The sequence below is a fragment of the Paramormyrops kingsleyae genome, chromosome 19 (genome assembly GCF_048594095.1).
Source record: "Paramormyrops kingsleyae isolate MSU_618 chromosome 19, PKINGS_0.4, whole genome shotgun sequence".
In the NCBI taxonomy this organism is placed as follows: domain Eukaryota; kingdom Metazoa; phylum Chordata; class Actinopteri; order Osteoglossiformes; family Mormyridae; genus Paramormyrops; species Paramormyrops kingsleyae.
In genome coordinates, this window is record NC_132815.1 from 4,729,153 (window position 1) to 4,742,515 (window position 13,363).

The 13,363-nt window shown below is 40.8% G+C and overlaps 2 protein-coding genes and 1 pseudogene across 2 annotated transcripts; all 3 read right to left on the reverse strand.

Moving 5' to 3' along the window:
- Positions 1-3,477: 3,477 nt before the first annotated feature.
- LOC140581198 (trace amine-associated receptor 13c-like) lies at positions 3,478-4,512 on the reverse strand. The gene has a single exon (XM_072703075.1). It carries the CDS (start codon positions 4,510-4,512, stop codon positions 3,478-3,480), a length of 1,035 nt encoding a protein of 344 aa, XP_072559176.1.
- A 2,440-nt stretch (positions 4,513-6,952) lies between these two features.
- Positions 6,953-7,967, reverse strand: LOC140581199 (trace amine-associated receptor 13c-like; annotated as a pseudogene).
- Positions 7,968-11,812: 3,845 nt separating this feature from the next.
- LOC111836099 (trace amine-associated receptor 13c-like) lies at positions 11,813-12,844 on the reverse strand. The gene has a single exon (XM_072702839.1). The coding sequence runs from the start codon at positions 12,842-12,844 to the stop codon at positions 11,813-11,815; it is 1,032 nt and encodes a 343-aa protein (XP_072558940.1).
- Between the last annotated feature and the right edge of the window lie 519 nt (positions 12,845-13,363).

The following is a 13,363-nucleotide window of genomic DNA, read 5'->3' on the forward strand; positions in this document are numbered from 1 at the left end:
GGACGATTGGGGCAGGACAGGGGTAATGTTGGGATAAGATCTTTATTGTTTTGGAAGCCATTAAGAAAAAAATGCTCGTTTTATCCTGTTCATTTTGTGTTTGAATGCTAAAAAAATAAATAAAAACATATTTAGATGTAATTTTGGGGGGCCGGGAACCAATTAATTGGTTTTCCATTATTTCTTATGGGAAAAATTCGATCGGAACTCAAACTTTTTAGGATTCGATCCGGAGTCCGGAACAGATTAAGTTCAAGAACCGAGGTACCACTGTACTTCATGTGAGGCAACAGAGAAACTAGATTAGTGGCAGAGCAGAGACAGAGACAGAGTACAGTACGATGTGGAGCTTTATGTTATTTAAGTTAATAAATTATTTACACAACTGCTTGTCATTTTTGTCTCTACGCGGTCACGCATTTACAATTCTCCTCTGCTCTCTGTATCGCGCATGGCGGAGTTCCGCCCTGATGCGCGCGCACACACAGGTGAACACACTCCCACCAACGGACAGAGTGCTCGCGTCGGAAAATGTGTCGCTGAAAAGCAGACAAAAATATACTGCAGTGACAAAAGCTGCACACTTTGTGGATAATTGTCATAAAAAGAAATGTTCTGATGTTTAGTTCAGTTGTTATATTGACTGCTGTCATTAAAAGAAACACATGAACACCATGAATCCTGTCGGTGTCCGTCTGCCCCCCCCCCCCCCCCCCCGCCCCGCATTGTATGTAGATGTTATACGTATGACCAACACTACACATCAAAAATAAAAAGATAATGTGAAAGAAGTTCATAACGATGTACTTGTGAGACGAACTGCTTGTGCGGAGATCGATTAGTTTCGTTTAATTTTCGAAAGTGTCTTTCCAATAAATGTACAGGAACACATACACTTCAGGTAGCCTAAATCATTACCTCTGCGCGTCAATATAGATGTGCATATATAAAGGAACGTTTAATATTACATCTTACCTTATATTTAAGTATAACCTATACAGGGCTGTCAACTTCGGTCAGCCGGTTGGCGTGAGATTTTCGATTTCAGACAAGTCCGCACACGCACTTACACCTTTGTGACAGTTTTATTCCCTTGTAAATGGTCTGTAGGGTTTGAAAACTACCCCAACGCTTTTGCTGCAGCTAATTTTAGGTTTATAATGTAATAATATAAATTTGCCATAAGATTTCTTGCACGAGCGTGAGAGTCCGAAAGCTTGAGTGTCACGCCAGATGCGTGAGAGTTGGCAGCCCTGCCTATATTTAGCCGATCAAGCGGATACGTGTTCAGCCGACAAGAACGGAGCAATTTAACTTTCATTGTGGTTTTCAACAACTCAAAATGCGGTTAAACTGAATGCGGTTAAACATGTAAATTAACGTAACATTTATACTCACAGGGAGTGCCTTTAAATGGGGCTATCAAGGGATGATCAATAATTGTTTTAATTAGCTTTCACTGTCGCTGTCGCTTTCTCTCCTAACGGTCGAAACACCTGTCTCGAGATCGCGAGCTTCCCGCTGCACTCAAACGCCCAGCGCGTGTCCCCCACCCATCCATCCATCCATCCAGCTTCTGTACCCTCGTGTCCTATTCAGGGTCGCTGGGGGTTCGGAGCCTATCGCAGAAGCTATGGCACAGGGCAGGGAATGTGTCCCCAGTGACCACACAAAATAAATGGCAGGGCCAGAACACTCTGTATGACGGGATTGTTTTCCAACCCACAGCCAAAATGTCACACAGCTTTAGATAATAATAATAACAAGAAGAATAATAATAATAATAATAAAAATTAAATATTATTATTCTTGATAATAATTAATTAATAATAATCATCCTCAACAACAATAATTATTATTATTGATGTTGCTGTTGGTAATAAATTATTAATAATTTCATTAATCACTAATAATAATTAATAATAATTACTTGCCTTGGTGACTGTGTGCAGTTCTAATTAAAAAGGGGCTGTCAAACAAAACTGCTGCAGGCCTTGCATGGGCTTACTCACAGGGGGGCCAGGGGCTGGCCCACAGAAAACCCACATGGGGGCCCCAAAGGGCAAAACTGCTGCAGGCCCCACGTGGGCTAACCCGCATGGGCCCCACGTGGGATTAGTGTGGGTTTGCCCTGCCCACACTGACCCACAGTAAACTCACACCTGCCCATGCGGGGCCCAAATGGGCATGTTTGCTGGGGCACTATCTCCTGCGCCACCATCTTCCCACATATTGAAAGTTTTGAAATATAGATTTATATTTAAATATAACAATATTTCATGTTTAAATAGTGGGAACTTGTGATTATAACAGCTGCACTTCATTTCTGTCATTCTTAAATTTGCATAATTCTTGACACTGCAGGGATGGACTCGCTGAGCCCGGCTTCTCCTTTTCGCTACGATCTCTTGTCCCTGATCCCTGTCAGCTTTGTATCTGAATCACAGGTTCCCATTATTTAAACTATTTAAACATCAAATATTGTTATATTTAAATATAAATCTATATTTCAAAACTTTCAATACTTTCCCAAAATAAATATTTAAACCATCAATTAGCCTGCTGTTTCTCTGGGTTTAAACCTGTTGCCTCACGCCTCCAGTGCTGAGGATTTAAATTGTTTCCTGGCTTAACTGGCAGTGCTTATACATTAAGTACACTTCAGAGTGCAGGTGTACCTGAAAATTATTGCTAAGGTTGTGACGGTATTGGTAGGGAACAAAGAGGACGCTGTCGCGGAAACAGGTGCAAGGGACTTTAATTAATAAAGATAAATAAAGTGTCCGAAGAACAGAAGGTCTACTGGCGAACGTATCGCTCAGAAAAATTGAAAGGAGCAGGCTGGATCATAGTCGTGGGACAGGCTGGGGTCGGGCGATGTACGGAGTCGGTCTTGGGGGCTGGGCTGGTCTCGTAGTCAGGGTACAGGCGAAGGTCAGGCGATTCACGTCGGGCATCAAAAGGGGCTGGACAGAAAACTCGGAGTCAAAAACGGCAGAACAAACGGTCAGAGAACACGGAGAGGCAAAAACAGGAAAACGCTCGAACTCAGCAATAATTCTTGAAGATCTAGCATCAGGGTGCAAGATCCGATGGCTAAAATAGTCTCCCTAATCTAGGAAATAATCAGCAACAGCTTGCGGTAGGTGGATGTACCGAGAACCGGAGAAACCGGACAACCCGGTATAGCGGCGTAGGACTGACAGTTCGTAAAAAACGGGGAAGGCAGGATCAAGGAATCCCCGGCGGCGTGATCTTCGTGACGTCAGTCGGGGGATCCCCGGGGTTGATCCGTGACAAAGGTGTAGAAGAGAATTCTATTAACAATTAGTTTTTGGAGCGCTTAAAAGATTTCACTTTTATTAAAAGAGCTGAAAGAAACAAACAGCTATTTCTGCTTCTTTTAAAACATGAATGTAAGTGGAGTATTTACGTACATATGCTAAACATGATACTGAAATATGGATTTATGAATAATCAATTTTCTGGAAAAACCTTTGTATCTGAGGAATGTGTTGAAAAAATCTTTAAAGATATAATGAGTTTCAATGACTTTTGAAACCACGGGTAAAACAGTCCATAGATTATAGGATTTAAAGTGGAATTAAAATAACCCAGCCAGACAAACCCCTCAAAAAGAACAGGAGGAGTTGCAAAGTCAATATAGGGGTCGAGTATAGAGTTGACAAAGAAAGGCATCCAGCAGAGTATGAAGGCGCCTACAACAATGCCAAGGGTCTTTGCAGCCTTTTGCTCCGAGCTGTGAGTTTTCCTGTTGCCATGTCCCTCTGTTATACATGGCTGCTGCCTCGCATTTCCAAGCTGCCTGATATGTTGTCTGGCTACAATAAATATTTTAGCATAAAGACCAATCATTACCGAACATGGTAGGAAAAATCCAATCAGAGAGTCTAGGGTACTCCACAGTGCATTGAACAGAAGGATGCAGCTTCCCAAGCAATTTATGGAAGTGATGTATTTATCTAGGCCTGTCACATTAGCCTTAGAATAAAGGAGACCACAGGAGTAAGAAGCAGCTGCAGCCCAGCTCAATGCTACCATCAGCCAAGCCACAGGAACGGTCACTGTGTCATGGTACCGCAGAGGATTGCAAACTGCCTGGTATCGATCAACTGCAATGGAAATCAGGTGAAAGATTGACAGACACGTGAGGAACAAGTCGAAAGTGGAGTGTAATGAGCAGAAGGTATCTCCAAAGTACCAGCAGCCCTCCACTGATCTGATCATGCTGAAGGGCATCACGACGGCCCCCAGAAGCAGGTCGGCCAGGGCCAGTGACATCACCAGCATGTTGGTCGGTGTGTGCAGCTGCTTGAAGTGCGCGATGGAGATGATGACCACCAGGTTCCCCATGATGGTCATGGTCATCCCCGACACAAAAAACACGTACAAGGCAAACCTGGCAAATCCAGAGTAGCTACTTTTAACACACGTTCCATTAGCTGCTGGATAGCAGTACTGGTATGTTTCCAGCTCTAGTGAAATGTTCATTTCTCTGTCACAAAGCAACAACAAAATAAAACAGCGTAGAGCTGTTGTCTTATAAGACCCTGCAATTGGCTGACATCCTTTCCAGGGTGTTTCTCTGCCTTGTGCCCTGGGCTTCCTGGGTTGGCTCCAAGCAAACACTGCAACCCTCTACTGGATAAGCAGTTGTGGATGATGATTGGAGAGATGTTTTCTTAACGGTGATGTGTTTTGCATCCTTTGAACATGCTCAGTGTTTTTCTTTTGGAAAGAACTTTATTTATATACTTGAACATCCCCTTTGAGACAAGCAAACCTATTACAGCAGGTCACGCAATATGCAGATGGGAATTTTTCTTTCATCTAATAAATATATTTGCATATAGTAGGCATGGGGACAAGTACCTGCCATGATTATCTGTGTGATTTACAGCATGACTCAGTAGATTGTCAAAGGTAGTAGAAGCCAGTACTTTTCTTTCTTAGAGATGAGTTTAAATTTGTATATTTTATGTCCAGTTTGTGTTAGGTGATAAAGTCTACGTGTTCATGCCAATATAAATTTATTTACTTAACAGAGAGACATGCAAAGTGGACTGATTGCTCAGAGTTTTGTCAAAAGTATTTTGTGTTTGTCCAGCGTTTTTCCATAAGTCTGATGGTGACTATGTTGCCATGGAAACTGGGAGCTGGGATTATGAACAGAAAGGTTCTGGTTACCTGAGAATACAGTCACAACACAGGAACATGGCAGAAATTTTTACCGATGAGAGTATCAAAGTGTATCATCACTACTTTTTACTTTTTAACGAGACATACGGATCAGAACACAAAACAGTAAAGAAAATCAATTACATTTTAAAGTAAATGTTGGTAATAAAATATTTATTTTAAAAGGTAGTATAATATAAAGTCATTTTTCATAAAAATTTAGACCTTAATGCTGTGGATAGGAATAACAAATTGTGAAAAATACTCAGTAGCCAGTAGGGGGAGCTAAATAATCATTCATCTATCATCCACACTCCTGGTCAGGGTCACTGGGGGCCTGGAGCCTATCCCAGGCAGCGCATGCACAAGGCTGGGGTACAGTCTGGGCGGGATGTGAATTCATTACAGGGCACATACACAGTCATGCACTGCAGGCAATACAGAGATGCCAGTTAGCCGAGTGCAGAGTGCAGCTCACTGGGTTCGGAACCCTGAGCCCATGACTGTGAGCAGAGCTGGACAGGCCGTCTGGCATACTGGGTATTTTCCCAATGGCCCAAAGGGTATGTGGGCTGGTAAAATTTATCGTGGGGGACCCCAATGTCCAGGGCGGATTTTTAATCCCAGTCCAGCACTGGCTGGCAAAGTAATCACAAGATAAAGTACTTCATTACTACTTCATTTTCTATGTTTTAATGTTTTTCATATCTTTCATAACACCAGGAAGATGGTTAAGGTACATTTCATAGGATCTGACTGGGTAACATTAGAAGTCAGCAAACACTATGGATGTTTTTTCTTTCGCTCTATGATTCCCACTGTGACTGTTTAGAGGAAGAAAGACTGAGTGTGTGATTAATGTGCTGAGACGGCCCCACTCCAGTCCTGGGGGGCCTGCTGTATTACCTAAGCGTGATGTAAGCGTCAGAAGCAAAGGGCCCAGTTAGCAGCAAGCTGCCCCCCCCAATCAAAGGTGTCAATACAGAGATTACACAGAGCGCAGGTGATGCAACAGCCTGACCTCTTGCATGTGCTGAGAGCAGGGAAGGTAGGATCAGGTGCAGAGAGGCAGAAATGGGTGTGGGGAGTTTCTCTGTGTACATCCTTCATGGGGGGTGAGCTATTAGAGAAGCTCGTGGTACTCAAGGTCTGAAGGCCTAGCGAAGGTAAAACAAGAAATCTGACTGTAGTGTTCATTTATAAAGAAACTTATGAAAAAATAAACTGAGAAAAACAGGCCAGATGATGTAGGTGAGGGACTGACAGGGAACCAGCACATCCTGGGTGTAACTTTCCAACCCTTGGATTTTACTAAATGTTGACTTGGAATTCTCTGTTTACTCCAATCAAAATTAAACAATCCATTAGTCTGCTCTTTTTATGGCTGTTGGCCTCTTGTGTGAGGTCTTTAGTGCTGGGGATTTGCTTTGTTTTCTATGTTAATCTAGGGTTAGTGTAGTGGCACTTAGCTAAGAGACAGTCTGTGCACTTTAGAGTGCAGGTATAATTGAAAATTATTGCTAAGGTGCATTACACAGAATTCTATTAACAAATATTTTTCGGAGTGCTGGAAAGATAAGACTCACTTCACTTTATTGTGTAATGTTTCCAAAAACAAATTAACAGTTAAAATGCATAATCAAATTTAAAAAATCAAACAGCTATTTCGGCTATTTTTAAACAGGACATTAAGTACATCATGTATGTTTTTATGGTAATATGAGACTGAAATATGTGGTGAATCTATGAAAAATCAACTTTCAGAAAAAACCTTTGTATTTGAGGAATGTGCAGCAAAAATCTTTAAAGATATAATGAGTTTCAATGAACTTTGAAACCATGGGTAAAACAGTCCGTAGATTATAGGATTTAACGTGGAATTAAAATAACCCAGCCAGAAAAACACTTCATAAAGAACAGGAGGAGTTACAAAGTCAATATAGGGGTCGAGTATAGAGGTGACAAAGAAAGGCATCCAGCAGAGTATGAAGGCGCCTACAACAATGCCAAGGGTCTTTGCAGCCTTTCGCTCTGAGCTGTGAGTTTTCCTCTTCCCATTTTTTTGTTTAAAACGTGGCTGTTGCCTCATATCTCCAAGCTGTCTGACATATTTTAGCATAAAGGCCAATCATTACCGAACATGGCAGGAAAAATCCAATCAGAGTGTTTGGGGTGCTCCACTGTGCGTTGAACAGAAGGATGCAGCTCCCCAAGCAATTTATGGAAGTGGTGTATCCATCTAGGCCTGTCACATTGCCCTTAGAGTAAAGGAGACCACAGGAGTAAGAAGCAGCTGCAGCCCAGCTCAACGCTACCATCAGCCAAGCCGCAGGAATGGTCACTGTGTCATGGTACCGCAGAGGATTGCAAACTGCCTGGTATCGATCAACCGCGATGGAAATCAGGTGAAAGACTGAAACACATGAGAGGAAAATGTCAACAGTGGAGTGTAATGAGCAGAAGGTATCTCCAAAGTACCAGCAGCCCTCCACTGATCTGATCATGCTGAAGGGCATCACGACGGCCCCCAGAAGCAGGTCGACCAGGGCCAGTGACATCACCAGCATGTTGGTCGGTGTGTGCAGCTGCTTGAAGTGCGCGATGGAGATGATGACCACCAGGTTCCCTGTGATGGTCATGGTCATCCCCGACATAAAAATCACGTACAAGGCAAACCTGGCAATTCCAGAGTAGCTACTTTTAACACACGTTCCATTAGCTGCTGGATAGCAGTACTGGTATGTTTCCAGCTCTAGCGAAATGTTCATTTCTCTGTCATAAAGCAACAACAAAATAAAACAGCATAGAGCTGTTGTCTTATAAGACCCTGCAATTGGCTGACATCCTTTCCAGGGTGTTTCTCTGCCTTGTGCCCTGGAAGCTCCAAGCAAACACTGCAACCCTCTACTGGATAAGCAGTTATGGATGATGAATGATGAGATGGTTCCTTAAAGGTGATGTGTCTTGCATCCTTTGAACATGCTCAGTGGTTTTCCTTTGGAAAGAACTTTATTTATGTACTTGAACACCCCCTTTGAGACAAGCAAACCTATTACAGCAGGTCACGCAATATGCAGATGGGAATTTTTCTTTCATCTAATATAAATATATTTGCATATAGTAGGCATGGGAACAAGTGCCTGCCATGATTATCTGTGTGATTTACAGCATGACTCAACATATCGACAAAGGAAGTAGAAGCCAGTTGTTTTCTTTATGAGAGATGATTTAAATTATTCAATTTAATTTAATTATGTCTTAAGTACAGTCTATATTAGGTGTTAGTGTAACGGAGTTAATGCCAATATAAACTGAAAGACTGAGCAGGAGAGACATGCAAAGTGAACTGATTGCTTAGAGTTTTGTCAAAAGTATTTTGTGCTTCTCCAGCATGTTTCCACAGGTCTGAAGGTGAATGTGTTGCCATGGAAATTGGGAGCTGTATTGATCATGAACAGAAAGGAACACAGAAACATGGCAGAAATTCTTACCATTAGAGAATATATTATGAGAATGTTTTTGTATGAATAATGAACATTGGTGCCACTTCTGAAACATTAATAAACGTACATGAAAAAGACTATTACATAAAAAATTGAATGAATGAATAATAGGCACACAAAGATGAATCGCAAATCAGTTAAAAATCGATGTAAATGTATGACGATTTAAACCAGCTGACGTGGAAAATGAATTGCTACTTTAGGAGTACTTCACGGTACTTTACTTAACGGAAAATCTGGGCCGGTATGCATAAAACTTCTCAGAGTAAAATTTCACTCTTAAATGCGTCACAATTCTAAGAGTGACGTGATTTTGCTCCTACTCCCAGACTTAAGAATAAATGTGGCTAAAATGCTGCTCTGAAGTCCAAGTGTACGACCATGCTTAAGATCATTCTTAGGAAGTTTTATGCATACCGGCCCTGGTGTAATATTACGTTTGATTTCACGTCAGATCGACGTCAGATGTCACTGCGTATGCACGTCGACGTCGTACGTTAGTTTTTGGTTTTGACCGAACGCGAGATGGCGAGCTATGGAAGAAGGTCTGGCTTCTCCCTAATAAATATTTAATTACCAATAAAATTAAGGAAATTTATTTTAAACTTATTCACAGATTCTACCCAGCTAAATGGTTTATTAAACGACGGTTTAAAAAGGACATTGATATTACCTGTAACTTCTGTAATGAACACCCGGAATCTGTTGTGCATTTGTTTTGGCATTGCCCTGTTGTCACGAATTTCTGGCAAAACCTCTGTAATTTTATTTCTGAACGTATTGTTAAAAACTTTATTTTACTGTGGAAAAACGTATTGTTTGGTCTCACAGAAAATGACACATTTAAAAAGTCTCATGTTCACATAATTAACCTTATTATTTTGATGGCAAAATTTCATATTCATAAATGTAAATTTGCGAGTAGTAAGCCATGCTTTATTGCCTTTGAGAAAGAGTTCAAACAATACATCTGTTCGATTAAGTACTCTTCAAAACAAAAGGCAGTTAGGACTTTAACGGCTTGTTCTGTATTAGGAATCTTTATATAGATGATCTTTTTTTTTTTTTCTTTCTTCTCCCCTAGCGTTAAGCTCTATATTTTATGTTTTATATTGGACTTGTATGTCTGCTTGAAGTTAATTATAAAAAAAAAAAAAGAGATGGCGAGCTAATTTGAAATTGAGGACACCTGGACACCCCCTACCCCGCCCCGATCTTAAGTCGGCGGTGAGGCAGCATTTTAGCTTTCCGGTAATCACAAACGAAAACGGCAAGAAAAGCACAGACAAGACAAAAAACTACGTGCAAACATTGTAAAAGACTGATAACATACACAAATAGCACAAAGAACATGATTCAACATGTCCACCACAGTTAGCTCAGTTCACCACCGCCAGAGCGAATATTATTAAAAGGGCAAACCACGCAAAAAAGCTGCACATGCAAGCCTTAGTTTATTTCGTACTTCTTTATTATTATATTAGGTGCACCTTCATAATGCATTCATAGAATATTCATAAGCAGCATGTATACAGGTACACATTAACATCCTAACATCCCTTAACAGCTTTAATATATGTTAATAACAAACATTATGATTATACAACTATAATGTTTATTATTATATAATGTTTGTTATTTTTGTATATTATAGCTGTTAAGGGAGGTTAGGATGTTAAGGAATACATACATGATGTTTATGAATGATTTCTGAATACATAATGAATATATTATGAAGGTGTACTGAACGTTTTATGAATGCAATATAAAAGCATTATGTAGGTGCAGTTAATGTAAAGCGTTACCGTTTATTATTTGAAGATTTTCTTATGTATTTTGATTTATTAGTGTTTTATTCAATTTCAGTTGCACTGTTAAGAAAGAGGACACATTTTACACAGTTTAGAAAGATAAATAAAGGAATATTTAAAAATATATTTGTCTGCAGCTTATTCTGTTAAAAAAATCGTGGGAAAAGAATCGTATCGAATCGTAAGTTGAGAGTATTGTTACATCCCTAATGAATATATATTACCATAAATGTCTTATTAGAAATGACAACCAACACCAAAAAACATGTGGATGGTGACAGGTGTGGTTGTGGTTTAACTTCTTATCAAGTTAAAATGTCCTACCACCCTGCAGAGACTGTCAGGCATGAGATAGTTAACAATGTTATTAATTGTATTATTTTACAGTGTCCATTGCTGAGTTGGTGCAATTTTATTTGAGTCATAACACAAACACATTCTACAGGGGGTCGCTTTTTTTTTTTATCTAAGTACACAGGGACGGATTACGGACCGGGCCAGCCGGGCCGCTGCCCAGGGGCCCTTGGGGTGCAGGGGGCCCGTGGGGCCCCTAGCCCAAAACAATTTGCAACGCTTATCAACAATGTATTTTCGTTTGTCTATTTTAGAGGGCCTACATTCTTTGATCCTCTGCCTACAAGGGCCCCTGACCCTATAGGGCCTCTGATGGAAACATGGAGGGAGGGCGTTTGGCTGCCAAGGGCCCTTGAATTGTGGTGGTTGTGGTGGTGGTGCTGGTGGTGGGGCGGGGGGGCCTCGCGAACGTTTTGCCCAGGGGCCCACACAACCCATAATCCGTCCCTGTAAGTACAGAGTGCAACAATATTTTGAAAATAAAATAACAGAATAGAAATGTTGAGGTTTCTTAAACTTTAAATATTTAACATTTCAAACCTTCCAAAAATCATTGAAACAATCAATAAGCCTGCTCTTTTTTTATGTTTATGCCTCTTGTCTCACATCTCAGGTGCTGGGGATTTGCATTGTTTCCTATATTAAGTTAGCGTTAGCGTTAGGATAGTGCAGTGCTGTAAATCAGTCAGTACACTTTAGAGTGCAAGTATAACTTGAAATTATTGCTAAGGTGTATAACACATAATTGTATAAACAGAGAGTGTTCAGAGTGCTTGAAAGATAAGACTGTTTTCACTATATTACGTAATGTTACCAAAAATAAACAAAGAGGTAAAATACAAAACAGACAGCTACTTCTGCTATTTTAAAACAAGAATTTAAGTACACTCTGCATGTATATATGGTAAATATGATACAGAAATATGTGGTGGATTTATGAATAAATCAACTTTCAGGAAAAACATTTGTATTTGAGGAATGCGCAGCAAAAATCTTTAAAGATATAATGAGTTTCAATGACTTTTGAAACCACGGGTAAAACAGTCCATAGATTATTGGATTTAAAGTAGAATTAAAATACCCCAGCCAGATAAAACCTTCATAAAGAACAGGAGTTGCAAAGTCAGTATAGGGGTCGAGTATAGAGGTGATAAAGAAAGGCACCCAGCAGAGTATGAAGGCGCCTACAACAATGCCAAGGGTCTTTGCAGCCTTTCGCTCTGAGCTGTGAGTTTTCCTCTTTCCATTTTCTTGTTTAAAACATGGCTGCTGATTCATACCTCCAAGCTGTCTGACATGTTGTCTGGCTACCAGAAATATTTTAGCATAAAGGCCAACGATTATTGAACATGGCAGGAAAAATCCAATCAGAGTGTTTAGGGTGCTCCATAAAACATTAAATAGAAGGATGCAGCTCCCCAAGCAATTTATGGAAGTGATGTATCCATCTAGGCCTGTCACACTGCCCTTAGAGTAAAGGAGACCACAGGAGTAAGAAGCAGCTGCAGCCCAGCTCAACGCTACCATCAGCCAAGCCACAGCAATGGTCACTGTGTTATGGTACCGCAGAGGATTGCAAACTGCCTGGTATCGATCAACTGCAATGGAAATCAGGTGAAAGACTGAAACACATGAGAGGAACAAGTCGAAAGTGGAGTGTAATGAGCAGAAAGAATCTCCAAAGTACCAGCAGCCCTCCACTGATCTGATCATGCTGAAGGGCATCACGACGGCCCCCAGAAGCAGGTCGGCCAGGGCCAGTGACATCACCAGCATGTTGGTCGGTGTGTGCAGCTGCTTGAAGTGCACGATGGAGATGATGACCACCAGGTTCCCCATGATGGTCACGGTCATCCCTGACGCAAAAAACACGTACAAGGCAAACCTGGCAAATCCAGAGTAGCTACTTTTAACACACGTTCCATTAGCTGCTGGATAGCAGTACTGGTATGTTTCCAGCTCTAGCGAAATGTTCATTTCTCTGTCACAAAGCAACAACAAAATAAAACAGCGTAGAGCTGTTGTCTTATAAGACCCTGCAGTTGGCTGACATCCTTTCCAGGGTGTTTCTCTGCCTTGTGCCCTGGGCTTCCTGGGTTCGCTCCAAGCAAACACTGCAACCCTCTACTGGATAATCAGTTGTGGATGATGAATGATGAGACGTTTTTTTAAAGGTGATGTGTTTTGCATCCTTTGAACATGCTCAGTGTTTTTCTTTAGGAAATAACTTTATTTATATTCTTGAACATCCCCTTTGAGACAAGCAAACCTATTACAGCAGGTCACACAATATGCAGATGGGATTTTTTCTTTCATCTAATAAATATATTTGCATATAGTAGGCATGGGGACAAGTGCCTGCCATGATTATCTGTGTGATATACAGCATGACTCAGCAGAATTTCAAAAGCAGTAGGAGCTAGTTTTATCTATGAGAGGTGAGTTTAAATTTGTATATTTTATGTGTAGTTTGTGTGATAATTTCTACGTGTTCAT